The 16372-nt window shown below is 59.8% G+C and overlaps 1 protein-coding gene across 2 annotated transcripts; it reads left to right on the forward strand.

Annotated features, from left to right (window-relative positions):
• Positions 1-4941: 4941 nt before the first annotated feature.
• Pcsk9 (proprotein convertase subtilisin/kexin type 9) lies at positions 4942-16351 on the forward strand. Of its 2 annotated transcripts, XM_063236565.1 has the most exons (12): positions 4942-5133; positions 6385-6508; positions 7332-7346; positions 8179-8297; positions 8454-8595; positions 9704-9900; positions 10939-11122; positions 11744-11917; positions 12038-12186; positions 12524-12698; positions 14075-14253; positions 15318-16351. In XM_063236565.1, exons 1-12 carry the CDS (start codon positions 5110-5112, stop codon positions 15531-15533), a joined length of 1698 nt encoding a protein of 565 aa, XP_063092635.1. In that variant the 5' UTR covers positions 4942-5109; the 3' UTR covers positions 15534-16351. The 2 variants fall into 2 exon arrangements, with proteins under 2 accessions (XP_063092635.1, XP_063092634.1); XM_063236564.1 differs by lacking the exon at positions 7332-7346 and having other exon boundaries at positions 8170-8297.
• Positions 16352-16372: the final 21 nt, after the last annotated feature.

The following is a 16372-nucleotide window of genomic DNA, read 5'->3' on the forward strand; positions in this document are numbered from 1 at the left end:
TCTTTCTTTTTAGACAGTGTCGTGCTATGTCTTCCAGGCTGGCCTTGCTCTCATTATGTAGCCCAAGCTGGCCTCAAATTCGTGCTGACCCTCCTGCCTCAGCCCCCCAGGTACTGGGATTACAGGTGTGCACCCTTACACCTGCTCACTGCACGCTTGATTATAAAGTCTCCACAGCATTCATGGGAGATGAGCTCGAGATGCTGGGAGCCAGACAGATCCACACCCCAAAACACAGCAACAGATGTGGGTGCACCGAGGTGGTTTTAGCCGGTGATTTTAGCTGCAGGAGCAGGATTAGGGATGCCTTCTTCCCAAGAGGGAGCCATCAAAGTGTTCAAGAGAGTCCTGAGAGGAGCCTCTTGGATTCCAGAGGCTGCAGTTTGGAGGGAGGGGCAGGGGTGTTACTGGGTGCCTGCAGCAGCAGTGACATATGGAGGGTGACAGTACAGAGGTCACTGGGGGTTTTAAGGTAGTGGCTCAAGGCTGAGGCCAATATTTCAGTGTTTGTGTCAATGACTGTGGTGCCTCCATGGGAGCCTGGGAGTGACCAGTGCTCCAGCCTGGGCTCTAGTCCACTGGGAAAGTCCTGCGTCCAGAGAAGCCAAGGCGCTCTATGAGTTTAGGTCAGGACATAGAGACCCTGGGGCTGACAGGAACAGCTGCTGGACTCTACAGACCGGGTTATAACATTTGACCTTCTGATTAAGGGCACACTAATATAAATAAAAAGTTAAAAATAAACTCTTAGATAAACGCTGAAAGTCTTATTTAAGTTTTTTAAATAAAAAAAAATCAAATAGCTCTGAAAAGATCCCACATAAATGAGTACATTAGTTTCTGAAGGAAACTACAAATTACTAGAGAGCTGGTGGCTGTGGGCAACCCTCTGCACTCCTGTTGTTCTGGGCACACAGTTTGCACTCACAATGGGCCAGGCCATGCTCTCCCCAAATGCACTAGTGAAGGCCCTTCCTGGCCTCTCAGCTCTGGAGGCTCCTGTGCTCCCTTCTCCTGTCGGGAGCTGTTGGGTTGGAAATTAGCCACATGTCCATGGCTGGGGCACGGCCATCCCAAGAGCCCCTGGAGCGAGCCACGGAAGTCGCTTCAGCCCAGGAAAACAACCCTTCCAGACCATCCGAGCACTGGGCTGCCAGGCAGTGGGCTGAAGCTGACACCATCCTCCCGAGTGCACAGGTAAATGTGCTACGGTGGGTGAGCAGTTCCTTTCCTCCCCTGGGAGAGTAAGGGGGCGCCAGGTGACCCCAGCTTTGCCTCTGCTTTATGTCCTCATCTTCTCGAGGTCCTTCCCCCCGGAAAATCTAGCGCTGCTGCATCCTTCATTGCCAGTCCCTCTAGTATGTGCCCCACCTGTCCAGGGCCACCTTCCTGGGTCTGTCTGATACATCCTTCTCTTTCCTCATGAAACCAGCCACAGGAGTCACGGCCCACTCGAACTGGAGGTGATGTCATCTTGAGGATTTCTCTGTTATTTTTCTTTTTTGAGACAGGTTCTCCCTATGAAACCCAGGTTGGCCTCAAACTCACGGCGATCTTCCTGCCTCAGCCTCTTAAACACTGAGATTACAGCTGTGTGCCACTACATCTGGCTTCATTTTGAGACTTTCGGCTTAATCAGATCTGCACAGACCTTGTTGCCAAATGGGGTCACATTCACAGGCACCAGGGGTTAGGACGGGGCTTGTCTTTGTGTGTGTGTAGGGGGGGCTGTAGTCAATTCACTACTGTGGATAACCAAGCCCTGGAGAGATGGAGTCCGGGGGACACATGCTTGATGTTGCCCAATCACCAAATGTTGATGTTGCCCAATCACCACACGTCCCTTCCCCTGTGCCGTCAGGAGGCCCTGAGGGGCGGGAGAAGGGCAGGCCTGCTGCCAGCCTTTCTTACGGCAGGAGGGGCCTTGGTGAGGAAGCTTCCGGACAGCAGGAAGCACATCCTCCAGGGACACACAGAGAGACCAGGGAAGCCCTCAGTGGTCACTCGAGGAGGCTCCCGCCTACCTACTGGGGCAGCAGACCTCGGTCAGTGGGCTCTCCAGAGTGAAGTTAATGCCAACTTGGGGGGAGGCACAACTCAGATTCAGCACCCCGGGGCCAACCTGAGAATCAGCCAAGCATCTGCCAAGAGGAACCCTAACGCCCTCCTACCCTCCCCTGCCCCCCTCCCCAAGTGGGGCCTCCTGCTGAGCCACAGGAGCCATCAGAGGCCCTCTCACAGCCATGTCCTCCTGCCAGGCACAAGGTGGGTGGTCCCGGACAGCGGTCCCATGGAGTTACAGGCAAGGTGTGTAGATGAGATCTGCTAACTGGGCTGTCCAGAGCCTGTGAGCGCATCTACAGGGTACCTTTGCAAATTTTAAAGGGAAATCTGTAGAATAAAGCCCTGCAAAAGGGCAGGCTGTCCCCTCAGCGCAGTGTTTTGAGGATGCAGCGATGGATGGTGAGGTCAGAGCACTTCTGGGGAAGGTTCAGGCTAAGTGAAGCACACCGAATTAAGGCTGGTAGAGGGAAGCTTGTGGGCAGTGAAGTTTTTGCAGTCAGACAGGATTAGCAGGGTCACCAGGCTTCGGGAGAGGCCTGTACATGGGGCTCCAGAGTACAGCTGCCCACCAGCCCAATTAGGGGTCCAGATTCCTTTTTCCTCCCTCTCAGCGTAATCTGACGCTATTTGGGGAGGCATGGCCGAAACCTGATCCTCCAACCCAGGGCTCCGTTAATGTTTAATCAGCTAGGATCGTCCGATGGGGCTCCGGTGGGGTGATCACCCGGCCCCCGGGCATCGAGCGCCCACATCCTAGAAGGCTTGGTTGGCATCGAGGCCGGGTCTCTCTCGCCAGAAGGGTCGCGCAGCTTCTGTGGCCCGGTCCCCGTGCTGCTGCGATGCGCACCCGCGGCCCCGCGCCAGCCTGGTGGCCGATGCTGCTGCTCCTGATGCTGGGCCCCGCACCAGCCGGCGCCCAAGCCCGGGACTCCGAGGACGGTGACCACGAGGGGCTGGCTTTCGCCTTCCCGCCGGAAGAGGACGGTCCGGCCGAAGCGGCCCCGCACGTGCCCACTGCCCCCTTCCACCGCTGCTCCAAGGTGCGGGCCTCAGTTTCCCCGTCCGCGCGACAGAAGGACCCTGCCCTCGGTCCGGCGCGGTGTGGGGTGGGGCCGGAAGGCCGGGCTGGGGAGCGCGGGTCTGGGGGCGGGGTCGGCAGCTCCTGGGCCGAAGGAGAGGACAGCGGAGGCAGAGGGGCTGTGGTGCTGGGCAGGGACTGGTGCCCTGGCCATTAGGACCTGGAGGCCACACTCGCCCACGCTCACAGCCGGGCACCTGGGCGCCTGGCCCTGGGCCTTGGGGTGCGAGGCCGGCCCGGTGAGAACCCTGCAGGTCCGCAGAGGTGTTGGGGCCCGGTGTGCTGGGTGCAAAGCTGGGGCGGACCTGGCCTCGCCTCTAGTTGTGAGGTGCTTGAAAGTTGCTTGAACCTCGATGGGAAGGGAGACAGACCACCGTGGGAATGCGGACTTGGAGCTCTGGACCCACGAGTGACCCCCAGATCAGGCCTGGGCAGAGGCCGTTTTGCAGGAGATGGTCATGTGCCAGGCTGGGTGCAGTCTCCTGGTTCTACCCTCTTTGCCCGCCCTGGGTGCCGGGATGTCAGGCTGTTCTCTGAACCTTTTGCTTTCTACAGGGAGAATGTGGGTTGTGGTCAGAGGACTTAAGGACATCTCCTGTAGCCATCCCCCAGAATGACGGTTCCTGAAGTACTGACGCCCCACCCCACAGGGGCTTGAGTGGACCTGACAGCCCCAGGACCAGTGCTAGGGTGTTGTGCCCTGGAAGCCTGGCACAGGAACTTCCTTAAGTCTGCAAGTTCATTCATTTTGTGGGCATTGAATTGAGGATGAAAATTGCTTATGTTGTAGTCACACCCAGCGGAGAGAAGAGGCGGACCTACCCACACCGTGGTACATTAGAACCTGGCTTCCAGAGCTCTGGCTCTACTGCAGAGTATCTTCCCCATACATGGAATTTTCATTTGACAGAGGACATTTTAGATGGATCTTTGAGGCATAAATAGGAGGCCACCAAATGCCGTTGGAAGGAGAATTGATTTTGGTGGGGGAGGGCATAGCACAGACAGGGGTAAGGAGCGTGGAACATCTCTGAGTGGAGGTTTCTGTAACTGGTGATGGAGACTCTGACCTGCACTGACCTGGAGCTTCTGTGTGCTTACATACTCATGCTTCTGCTGTGGCAGTTACGGGCTCTGCCTTCTGTATGCCATTAGGAGCTCTCTGAGAGCAGGTGTGGTCCAGCACCCATGGGCTCTGAGGCCCTCTTCTGTCTTGAGGCCACGGGGAGACACCCAGATGAGGGGGCGAGGCTGCTCCTTTGACTGCACTTGTCCAGCTTCGGGGGTGCTCTATGCCACCGTCTCCCCGGCCTCTCCACGCCTGTGCTGCGGGTACAGTGTGGTCCTTGTCACCCAGAGGAGATAATGAGGCCCAGAGAGGTTGTGTGGCTCACTCAGGGCTGCGGAGCTTGTGACTTTTGGATCTGGGATTCGAGGCTACATTTTCTGGTCCCACAGAGAAATGAGTCTTGTCCTTGGGAAGAGGGGTCAGGAGCCAGGTGGGCGGAGACGAGGGTGCCGATGGGCTGGGGACGCACGATTCCCTCTGGGCTGGGGCCTCCAGGACAGCTGGGTGTGGCGCAGCAGGAGGCTGCGTGAGGTGCAGCCCTGCGGCCTGCTGTGGCCCAGTTGCCTGCAGCTGACCGTGCTGGGCCAAGGGCAGCAGCCAGCACGTGAGGATTCTGTGGTCTCTGTAGGGCACCGCATCTGTTCCGCTGAAACCCTAGCTGCCCGTATGGAGCGGGCTGAGGACCGCGCAGGTGCCCTGTTGTGGCCTAACGCCCCACCCCTACCCCCAGGACGCGTGGCGTCTGCCTGGCACCTACCTGGTGGTGCTGAAGGAGGGCACCCACCGTGGGCAGACCAAGCACACCGCGCACCGCCTGCAGGCAAAGGCTGCCCGCCGGGGCTACGTCACCACAGTCCTGCACCTCTTCCACCACCTGGTCCCTGGCTTCCTGGTGCGCATGAGCGGAGACCTGCTGGACATGGTGAGCTGCCCTTAACCGCACTTGCGTGGCCCTTCCTGGCTTTGGTGTGTTCTCATGGAGACCGAGAGGGGACACGGCACACGGTGTTGCAGCCCTGCGATTTTAGCTCGGGTGCAGAAGCCTGTGAACCTGGCTGCAGTCCAGAGGTCCTTCCACCTGCACCTGAAAAGGATTCCAAGCCTGGTCTGGGTGGTACATGTCCCTAATCCCAGAAGTCTAGGAGGCTGAGGCAGGAGGGTTGCAAGTTTCAGTACAGCCTGGATAACTTAGACTCTGTCTCAAATTTTAAAAGACAGCTAGGGCTATAGCTTAGGCTAAAGGCTCCAGATTCCATCTCCAGTACTGGGGCGTGGGGAGCAGGATACCAAGGTACAGATAGGGCCACACAGACATCAGGGGTAAAGGTGAGGTCCAGCCCAGGGGTCTGCCTGCAGAAGCGCATGAGGACAAGCCCCAGGTCATTCCATAAATCCATGACGTGGGTTGCACATTTCCTATGAGCCGATGCTTGGGGGTGAGATACCTCTCCTGGGTTAGAGTGACCCTGCTCCCTCCAGCTCACCCCAAGTCACAGGGCCGACAATGACCTCTGGCCTCCCTGCTGTCCTCTGCCCTACACGTGTGCATCCATGCACATCTTAATAGTCCTTCCTGGTCCTCTAACTGGCCAGCGGCACAGGGTTGTCATTTGCACACCAATTCCCGGTGTAGCTGCAGGCAGTGAGGCCCAGAATGGGACAGTGTCTCGCCTGAGGCCACACAGCACGTACCTGGCAGGGTACTGCCTCAGACTTCTAGCTCACTGCATCCCTGCACGGGGTTAGCTCAGGGCAGCAGGCTGTGGCTGAATGACCATGTGCCAGGCTGTCCTCACGGAAGCCAGATCTGGGCAAGCCAAGGAGCCTTGTGGACACTGAGGCACCCAGCGATGAGTTGGGCCTCAAGGAGGCCGGGTGAGGGGAGGGCTGGTGGTGTCAGTTCCTGTCAGTGTCCCCCAAGCTGAGCTCGGCTGGAAGCCTCGTGCTGTGCTCCTGTCCACGCAGCCCACGCCCAGCCCCTCTGGGCTTTCCACAGGTGTGGGCTCTTGGTACCGGGCTGGCCGTGCGGGATGCCCTGTCTGGTAGAGGGGTGAGGACACCTGCTCCTGGTCCTGGTCCTATGTCTGTCGGCACCGGGGTGGGCGTTACCTGTGGGATGCAGGAAAGTGACAGGCTTTTGGGGTGTTGGAACAGAGCCCCCTGGCTTCTGCAGGCTCTGCGGCTGCCACTCGTCCAGTACATCGAGGAAGATTCCTCTGTCTTCGCGCAGAGTGTCCCGTGGAACCTGGAGCGGATCCTCCCTGTGCGGCACCAGGCAAAGGAGTACAGTGCCCCCAGTGAGCACCCTGGAATGGCCCCCCCTGCCCACTGCCCCCTTGGCCCTGTGTCCCCCACCCTGTGAGGGACCTGGCTCCCCCACTGACCCTCCTCATGTCCCTGCCTTGTCGAGCAGTCCACCCTGCCTCGCCTCCTCTTGTTCCAGAGGAGTACAGGCCCCGTTTGTCTTCCTCCTGGCTGGTCCTGGCTGTCCCTTCTCCATTCGGAGTAGCCTGGTTGGCTGCCCTCACCCGGAGAGGCTGACTTGGATGCTCACCATGGTCCTGTGGGGTTTTGAGGCCTGGAAGTGGAGCATCTGATGGCGAGGGCACCTTTTCTTGCCTTTCCTTCCTCCTGGTGGCCAGAGTGTCCCTGGCTTGTGGCTTATGACTGTCATCTTTGCCTCCATCCTTTCTGTCCTCTGTAAGGACCTGTATCAGGGGCCATGGCTGCGGTAGCTGGAGACCCCTAACCTGATGACTGCTGCTGTCCAAACAAGGGCACGGCACAGCTCTGGGTGTGTGAGCATAGCTTCCTGGGGCCACCGCTTGTCCTGCCCACTCCTGGGAGATGCCACACTGCCCCAAGGGTTAGGGCCCCAAGGGGTATGAAGAGCAGGGGGCAGAACCCGAGTGCAGAGTCTCCTGGAGTGTGGGCGGGGGGGGGGGTTGGCTGGAGGAAGGCTTCCAGGAGCGCTGGGTTTCAGAGAGAAAGGGTGGGCACCTTGGTGCCATCTGGCTGGGCCTGAGGGCAGACTTTTCATTCACGGGGTACAGATGTGACTTCAGCACTGCTGAGCGGCACGATCTCGGACCTGCTGCTGGCTCTCGCTCGGAGCCTCAGGGGGTGGCAGGGGTGGTCTGGGAGGGGCAGGCCAGCTGTGGTAGTGAGGCTGAGGGGGCAGGGAGGTGCTGTGCTCGCGCTGCCTCCTCTCCTCATTCAGCAGTAACTTCTGACCCCGCCCTGCTGCTGCCCTGAGACCCCGCTGGTGGACAGCCTGCAGGGCTCTGTGGGCATGGCTGAGGCTGTCCCTGTGGCCCAAGGCTCCTCCCTCCTCCTGCTGCTCCTTCCAGCCCAGCTATGTGGCCACCCTCAGGTTCTCCCTGCCTTTGCCTGGGCCCCTCATCTGTCTTGTGCGGTAGCCTGCTTCCTGGGGAACCCCATTTGGTGGGAAACTCAGCTTCTTGGGGAACCTCACTTCCTGGGGAACCCCATTTCCAAAGCAACCCCACTTCCTGGGGACCCTACTTCCCAGAGAACCCCATTTCCTGGGGAATACCACTTACCCAGGAGAAAGGGTGAGTGTGTGGCAGGCTTTTGGGGGACTCTGTAAGCTGGGTCTGGGGGAAGCAGCCCCTCTCTGTTTGTGCTCTGGCCCTGTGCTGTCTCCCCCGGACTGAGCTGGGAGAGGCTGTACCCGGGCTTATTGCTCCTGTTACTTGTCAGCTGCATTAATTTAGTCCCTGAGCCGGCTACCACACTCCCTGGCTCCATCCTTGCCACTGACACGTCCTTGGGCAGGTCCTCTCCCTGCTGCCCTGTACACAAACATGTGTGCAGCTGAGAAGGAGGCTCTGAGTAAGATCCTGCGTGTTGGCACGTTTGTGGAGCCGGCTCGCACGCACAGTGCTAACTCAGCATCTGGTTATTCCCTCCTCTCCACGCTGCCGCCGGCGTGCAGGTCACCCAGTGACGGTGTACCTCTTAGACACCAGCATCCAGAGCGGCCACCGGGAAATCCAGGGCAGGATCACCGTCACTGACTTTGAGAGTGTGCCCCAGGAGGACGGGACGCGCTTCCACAGACAGGTGCGCACCCTCTACCCCTGTCCTGGGCCTTGTGGCCGCACCCCCGATGGTCCTACCCCTCCCTGGCTTTCAGGCTGTGGGTGTCGGTCCATCCTGCCCCTTGCGATATGTTGAGGAATGGTGGCCTTTCATGGGGTCCTTGTGTTTCTTGAGCAGGCAAGCAAGTGTGACAGTCATGGCACCCACCTGGCTGGTGTGGTCAGTGGCCGAGATGCGGGTGTGGCCAAGGGCGCCGGCCTACGCAGCCTGCGTGTGCTCAACTGTCAAGGGAGGGGCACAGTCAGCAGCACCCTCAGAGGTGAGTGGGCCTGGCGTAGAGGAGCTCAAGTCCTGGGAGCCCTGGTGACCGGGGAGCCTAGGGGGCCTCGGCCCAGTGCTCTGGAGGGCTAGAGCTGGCAGAAGTCAGGAGTGCACATGGAGAAACTGAGGTTCCAAAGGGCAAAGGCTCAGCCCAGGCACTCCCTTAGGTCAGGTACTTTGCAAGAGCCCACACTATTCCCCTCTCCAACACCTGGACACGAGGCGAGTTTGAGGCCAGCTTGGGCTACACAGTGAGTTCAAAGCCAGCCTGAACTGCATAGCAAGACCCTGTTTCCAAAATAAAACCAAACAAAATAGAAATTCTGTCCTCCACTGTGCTATCTTAGATTTGATCACCTGAGGTGATCTCGGCAAGTTTCTTCATCACTGAAGCCCAGAGTCTCCCTGGCTTGCATGTCTGACAAGGCCCTGTGGTCACTGTGGGCTGGCAGACTCTGTAGAGGGGCTGGCAGCAGACTTTTGGCAGCTTCTGTGGGAGATGCAAGCCAGCCTGCAGATAGGTATCTAGGAGATTACACTGAGGGCCAGGACAGTGGCCTGTGGGCAGGGAAGAGGAGGTGTGTCTGGCTTCCAACATCCTGCTGTGACCAGACACCAAACAAAGGACTTGCATACCTCGGCCCTGGGCCAGAGCGGGTGCCCTGCCGAGGGGACACAGCTGGAGCTGGAGATGTCACTGGGGAAGTTGCTGGTTCTGGGCAGTGGTGGGACCCCCTCATCGAGCCCCAGGCCTGGGACAGACCTATGCAGCCCTCCAAATTGCAAAGGCCCAGGGGCTACTTGTGTACCTAACTGGTCCTTGCACTCCCCTGTCCTGGCACTGGGCTTGGGAGGGAGATGAATTGTGAAGTCTGAGCCAAAGGCCGGATTCTTCCTCAGGAGCTTGGCCTTTTCTCTTTAGACTTCAGCTGCTGACTGGGGTCCATTTGGGTTACAACACCCATCTGCTTAGATTAGATGAGTCACCCAGAAAAGCAGCTTACTCCCTGGGGGTTGGCCCCCTTGGCACCACCCTCCATGCCTAAGAGGAGGAGGCCGCAGGGGAAGGTGCATCTCTGGGAAATGACATGGCTTTGTCCTCCCAGGCCTGGAGTTCATTCGGAAAAGCCAGCTGGCCCAGCCCGTGGAGCCGCTGGTCGTTCTGCTGCCCCTGGCTGGTGGGTATAGCCGCACCCTCAACGCCGCCTGCCACCTCCTGGCAAGGGCAGGGGTGGTGCTGGTCGCCGCTGCTGGCAATTTCCGGGACGATGCCTGCCTGTACTCTCCAGCCTCAGCCCCCGAGGTGGGTACCGGGGTGCTGCCCCGTGGTGGCCACTGTCCCTCCTGAAGGTCTTTTGTGTGCCGCACCCCAAGGTTGGGACCTGGTGCCTGCTCCAGCCTTGTGGAGGGACAGAAAGGCACCCCGGTTCTCTCCTGTCTTTGTGTCTCCTCTCCAGGCACCCTGGTGCTCGGCCTAATGCACGGCCAGCCCAGCCTGTCCCACCCCATGGATCTGCAGGCTTCCCTCGCCTGCAGCCCTGCCCAGACCGCATAGTTCCCGTGGCAGGGGAAAAAGGGCTGGGGGCACCGGGGTCCACAGTCCGCATCCCATCTGCAGTGCCCGATGCCTGCTGGTCACTGGGCTGTGTGAGCATGGGACAGGGCCCCGAGGGAGCACGGGCAGCACTGTGGGGCACCAGGTCCCCATCTGCTTGATGCCCCAGGGCGCCCACTGTGCATCAGGCTCTGGGTGTGAGGGCTAGGGGAGGACTTCCTGGCTGCGCTCAGGGCCTGGCAGCCTGGCGCTAGCTGGTAGGGAGGTGCAGATGTCACCCTGTAATTCCATCCTGTGGGAGAATAAATTAGGAAGAATTCTGGTTCTCACCCAGCCCAGTCAACCTAGCAACTCGCCAAGACCCAGCCAGCCTCCACATTTATAAAGGGCTGGGGACGCCGCTCAGTGTGAAGGGCTTTAGGTTCAACCTCAGTACGCCAGCAAGTGAATGAAAGATGGTCTGAAACCTGTCAGCCTCTCCGCTTGCTGCTGTGGCCTCCCCATGGCACTTAGAGTGGGACTGGCTTGCTGTTTGTCATGTGTCTTCCCACAAGACTGTGCCTTGCCTGGGGGCCTCAGGAATGCACCTACATGGTGGGAAGTACAGGGGTGGGCCAGGACAGAGGCACTAGAGTTCTTCCCAGAGTCAGAGTTACCCTAGTAGGGGACATTTAGGTGGGATCTATAGGGGTGTGTAGGAGATGGCCAGCGTGGCTGGCGAGGTCTGTCCATTCCTGCAGCCTTCCCTGATTGCTTTTTCTGCCACCCCCCTCCTCACTTTTTCAGGTCATCACAGTTGGAGCCACCAATGCCCAGGACCAGCCAGTGACCCTGGGGACCTTGGGAACCAACTTTGGCCGCTGTGTGGACCTTTTTGCCCCAGGGGAGGACATTATCGGGGCCTCCAGTGATTGCAGCACCTGCTTTGTGTCACGGAGTGGTACATCACAGGCGGCTGCCCATGTGGCGGGTCAGTCACCTTCCTGCCTCAGCCACTACAAGGCTCACAGCCCCATGGGCAGACAGGGCCTGTGCCAGAAAGCACAGGTGTGGGCAGCTGCAAAGGTCATGGGTTGGTCAGCTTGCTGCTCCTGGGCCAGTACTGAGCAGAGTGGGGGGAGGAGGGAGGCTGTGTCCTGCAACCTGACTTCCTTCTGAAGGCCCCACCTCCTGCCCTCCACCACCTCCAAGCACTGCTACAGGCTGGGTACTAAGCCCTTAGCACTAGACCTTTGAGGGACATGGGAGAGCCAGACCACGGTGGTTCCCTCAGCAACATTCAGCTATGGGGTAGGAAAGCGCTTGAATGGAAGGGCTACAGAGCAGTCAGGGTTCCATCAGCAGGAGCCCAGAGGAGGCACTAGTACTGAAGGGGCAAGGAAGACTTCCTGGGGAGGGTTAGCTGATCTAGGCTTTGAGGGATGAATAGGAGTTGACCAGGGCCTAGCAAGCATGATGTCTTAGTGGCTGGCTTTGCCTTGACCTGGAGCTGCAGGTGGTCTCTCTCTTGAAGAGCAGTGTGGTCATTGGAGGCCTTAGTTGGGAAGGAGGGTGATGCCACCACCGCCTCTGACTGCCCTATCCCACTCAGGCATCGTGACCATGATGCTGACAGCCCAACCCAAGCTCACACTGGCTGAGCTGTGGCAGAGACTGATCCACTTCGCTGCCAAGGATGTCATCAACGAGGCCTGGTTCCCTGAGGACCAGCGAGTGCTGACACCCAACCTGGTGGCCACGCTGCCCCCCAGCACCCGTGGAGCAGGCGAGTAGGGTGGCAGGGTAGCCAGCCGACAGGGGCCTCAGCGGCCCTGGGAGGGCTGTCCCCAGCAGGAGCTGAGCCGGGGCTGCCCTCCGGCTCCTCCCTCACCTGGGCCTGTTGCAGGGGGGCGGCTGCTGTGCAGGACGGTGTGGTCAGCACGCTCAGGGCCCAGACACACGGCCACTGCCCTGGCCCACTGCACCCCCGGCGAGGAGCTGCTGAGCTGCTCCAGTTACTCCCGGAGCGGGAAGCGGAAGGGCGAGCGCATCGAGGTGACCTGCCCAGTGTGGTGTGTGGGGTGGGCTCTTGGCCAAGGCCCTGGGTGCCACAGGGACTGCGGGCAAGCCATGCCCATGTTCCAGAGATGCCATGGGGCAGCACGAATGGGGCCCTTGGGGTCAGTGGTGGTAGCGCAAGACCAGACCTTGCACCCAAGCTGTCTCTAGAGGAACTTCAGGAAACCCAGAGCCGCCCACTGGCGGAACAGTGTGTCCAGGCAGGTGTGGGGTCTGGTCCCCAGGAGGTCAGGAACAGGGCTGGGAAGGACTGGGGGACCCTGCTGCGGTGCGTCCTGGTAGAGCAGGTTTCAGCCTCTGTCTCTGGCCACAGGTCCTCAGGGGCAGGCGAGTGTGCGTGGCCTACAACGCATTTGGGGGCAAGGGTGTCCACGCTGTCGCCAGGTGCTGCCTGCTGCCCCGGGCCAACTGCAGCCTGCACACGGCCCCAGCCAGGGCTGGGATGGAGCCCCGTGTGCACTGCCACAGGAAGGACCAGGTCCTCACAGGTAGGAGGCTGGCCCTGTCCCTGACACCTCTGGTCCAGTGGGCGTGGTACACGGGGGTGACCAGTCCTGCTTGGGTGCCTGTGTGCCCATCGCAAGCCAGGAGTCTGCATTTCCAGGCTGGGAACCTGGTGGTTGGTTTTGTCTTTCTGTCTTGGCTTCCTTCTGCCTCAGAGGCAGGGGTGGTGTCTTAGGGTGGTGGCAAAGTGGGGCCACCCAGAGCAAGGCCTGGGGTGCTGGGTGGGCCTCACAGAGTGGGCGAGGAGTGACCTCAGGCTGGAGCCACTCAGCTCCTCAGCAGTCATGCATGCAGCTTACCAGCTCTGTACCTTGCTTTCCCTGTCTGTGAAATGGGGAGGGAGGATGCTATACATTCTAGCTGTCATTACGGTCATTACTTACTGCCTCCAAAATCATTTCCTTGTCTGAAGGTGCCACTCTGTGACAAGTGTGCCCCAGCAAGTGGCAGGGCATCGCTCCCTCAAGCAATAGGATGGCAATCCTCAGGTCTCGGGAGGCCGAGTGGCCCTGGTTGATGGAGCACAAGTGTCCCAGAAGGTTTGTAGATGACAGGGAGTTGTGAATGGTTTAGGAACAGAAGGTGCAGTGTAGGACCCGGCACAGTGGCTGGGGTGCTGGCCGGGCTGGAGTGGAAGGACCCGGCAGGTGGCTGGTGCCCTCAGCCAGACCAGGGCTGCATTTTTCTTCGCAGATGGCTGGGTCCTGGGCCACCTCGAAGTGAGACCCATGAACATCACTACCTGTGGGCACGATACATGGGGCCTTGGCTTGGGCCTGGGCACTCCGAGTGGCTTCCCCAAGAGCACAAGTGGCCATGGCCTGATGGGTCAGGGGCTATGCTGAGACTTCACATATGTGTCTGTGTTTCACTGCTGCAGTGTGCCCGGGGCAGGTGATGTTACTCTCACTTATTCAGAGATAGGGCTGCTGCGGCCTGGTGCAGCTGTATGACCACTGTCCTTGGTTTTGCACCACTGGGTGTGTCTGATTCCGGCCCTTGAAAGGAGTGCCAGGCACCCAAGCTCACACCTGAACTTTGCCAGTGGCTGGACAGGGCAGGGGCCTGCAAGGCTTTGAGCCACAGGTCTTGGACTCTGTCCTGTGGCTCCTGTCTCGGAGTGGCAAGGAGAGTATGTCTGTACTAGAACTGAGGCTCAGAGAGGTCGAATGTTTTCCTAAGGTCACACTGCAGGTTGTCTGCACAGCAGAGCTGAGACCCAGGGATCCTGCTGCTCAGTCCAGCTTCTCTTTCCTATCTGAGCTGTCTCTGGGTTTCCCCGGCCTCAGGCCTTAAAGCTGTGGGGGCAGAAAGAGGTTGCCCAGCATTCCCGTGACAGAGATGATCCTCCTCTACCCAGGCTGCAGTGCCCACTGGGAGGCTGAGGATTTCAGGGCCCGTGGGTGGCCCATGCTGAGGCCAGGGGGGCCCAGCCAGTGTGTAGGCCACAGCAAGGCCAGTGTGCATGCTTCCTGCTGCAGTGCCCCGGGCTTGGAGTGCAGAATCAGGGAGCACGGAGTCCCCTGGCCTGCAGAGCAGGTAAGGAGTGGGCGGGTGCACATGGTTGTCCTTTAGGCTTTGGGTCATCGTTTGCTCCATTGCTGCTTTGTCATGTGTCAGAGTGGGGTGCTGGGGTGTAGGCAGAAGGGTGAGGGCAGGAAGGCCCAGCCTGGAGGGCATGGACACAGATGGAGGTGGAGTGAGAGAGCTTGTGCTTGCAGGGCTGTGCAGATGGGCGTGCTCTCTGCCTGGTGGCTGAGGGCAGGCCTGCCTTGGACCCAGTGTGCGGGTGCCCTACCCTGGTACCCCAGCACCCCTGAAGGTTCTGGGGCACTGAAAAGATGCCCTGGAAGATGGCAGCGCAGGAAAGAGAGTGGGCGGGAGGTCAGGAAAGTCTGCACTCAGACAGGAGGGATGGCAAGCCAGGGATCACGTTGCAGGCAGAGGGAGTGTGGGGGCAGGCACGGTGGTAGACGCCTCTAATCCCAGCCTCTGGGAGGCGGAAGCAGGAGAATGACATTATGAGCCACCCCACACAGCTTAGCAATTCAGTAAGACCATGTCTCAAAATAAAAATAAAAAGGACTGGGATGCAACTCAGTATGGAGGCCCTGGCTCAGTTCCCAGCACTGCCAGCAAGAGGCCCGAGGAGGAGAAGCAGTTAGGAGGGAGAGGTGGGCCTAGGAGGGTCGGGAGGTACAAGGCTGTAGGCCAGACGCGGGGTGTTGCCGGGTGGGCTGGAGCCTGGGGTGAGGTCAGGGGATGAGCAGGCTCACTACGGAGCTGAGCTGAGCTGCAGAGGAGGTGGGCAGCAGCAGGGCAGCAGACAGGGCTCCTGCAGGGCAGGCTAGGGGCAGGGTGCAGGCCAGGACCAGGATGTGAGGCGGCAGGGGATGTGGCGAGTAGCTGAGGGAGGAGTGGACAGGCCAGCCAAGTGGCAGGGGCTGGCATGGGGCAGTGCTGGGCATGGGCCCCAGGTGTGTGCTGCAGAGCACGTCCAGTGGCCCAGAGTGAGAGTTGGCACTGCGGCCCCCCAAAGCTCATCAGGAGGAGGTGAAGTCCGGGCAGTACAGATGTGTGCTATCTCCTCCTGGCTCTGGCAGGTCACTGTGGCCTGTGAGGATGGCTGGACCCTGACAGGCTGCAGCACCCTCCCTGGGGCCTCCTCGGTCCTCGGCACCTACGCCGTGGATGACACGTGTGTGGTGAGGAGTCGTGACGTCAAGGCATTGGACAGGACCCGCGGAGAGGCCTTAGCAGCCATCGCCATATGCTGCCGGAGCCAGGCCTCAGAGCAGGCCTCCCCAGAGCGCCAGTGACACCCCAAGCTGGACAGCCCCCTGCACAGGGCAGGGGCCTGGGCCTGCAGGGACACGTATGTTTCTGCGTGGCATCTGCTGGGGCTCCTTGCCTGGGAGAACTCGGGGTCTTGCCTGGTACCGTCACGGGCTGCAGCTTGGTGCGATCCTCACGCCTCTGGGCTGATGACCCGCCCTGGCCTACGCTCTTGCCATCGCCATTCAGTCAAGCCTACCCGCAGGAGAGAGGTCGTGGGGGCCGGAAGGAGCTGAGTGGCGAGCTGGGGTGGTGAGGGAGCTGGTGGCCCTGCAGTGCCTGCCCACTTCGGAGACGCCCCTTTGGGATTCTTGGCTAATGGGCGATGTGTTTTCCACACCCCTGGCATGAGGGTAGGGATGAGCTCCATGTCTCTCCCAGCTGCCTCCCGTTCCCTGCCCAGTAACGCAGGCACCTTGCTTTATAGGGGAGATACCGGGACTAGAGATGGGTGGTGCCTGCCGGCGCACACTGGGGGACATGGGAAGGTGCTGGACAAGATGCCGAGCGGCCTGGTGAGGAATCAGCTCGTTGCTGTGCCAGGATGGGCACCGGCTTGCGGGTCCTGTGGGGCCAGAGCTGCTCCTGATGGCCTAGCGGGCCATGGAAGGGGCGACTGTTCCCCCGCCCCGCTCCCGCGACGTAAGCGTGGTCTCTCATAGGTCATCTCTCCTGGGTTGCCTCTCTGTGGCCTTTTTATACCAAGCTTTCCCAGAACTGTTTGGCTTTTGTAACTGTATTTATTCTGGGTTTTGTAGTTTTTATTATGTGACTTTTTAAAATAAAAATAACTTTGTCATGATCCAGCCTGGACCTGACTGCT

This window comes from Cavia porcellus, unplaced genomic scaffold (assembly GCF_034190915.1).
Source record: "Cavia porcellus strain 051 isolate PalLab524CR breed Dunkin Hartley unplaced genomic scaffold, mCavPor4.1 scaffold_25, whole genome shotgun sequence".
In the NCBI taxonomy this organism is placed as follows: domain Eukaryota; kingdom Metazoa; phylum Chordata; class Mammalia; order Rodentia; family Caviidae; genus Cavia; species Cavia porcellus.

What these genes read in the sequence shown, in the direction of transcription:
- Pcsk9 (XM_063236565.1), top strand. Translation starts at nt 5,110, where the DNA reads ATGAGCGGAGACCTGCTGGACATG. An exon ending in CTCCAGCCTCAGCCCCCGAG is followed by an intron (nt 9,901 to 10,938) that starts GTGGGTACCGGG and finishes TCACTTTTTCAG; the next exon opens with GTCATCACAGTTGGAGCCAC. An exon ending in GGCGGCTGCCCATGTGGCGG is followed by an intron (nt 11,123 to 11,743) that starts GTCAGTCACCTT and finishes TATCCCACTCAG; the next exon opens with GCATCGTGACCATGATGCTG.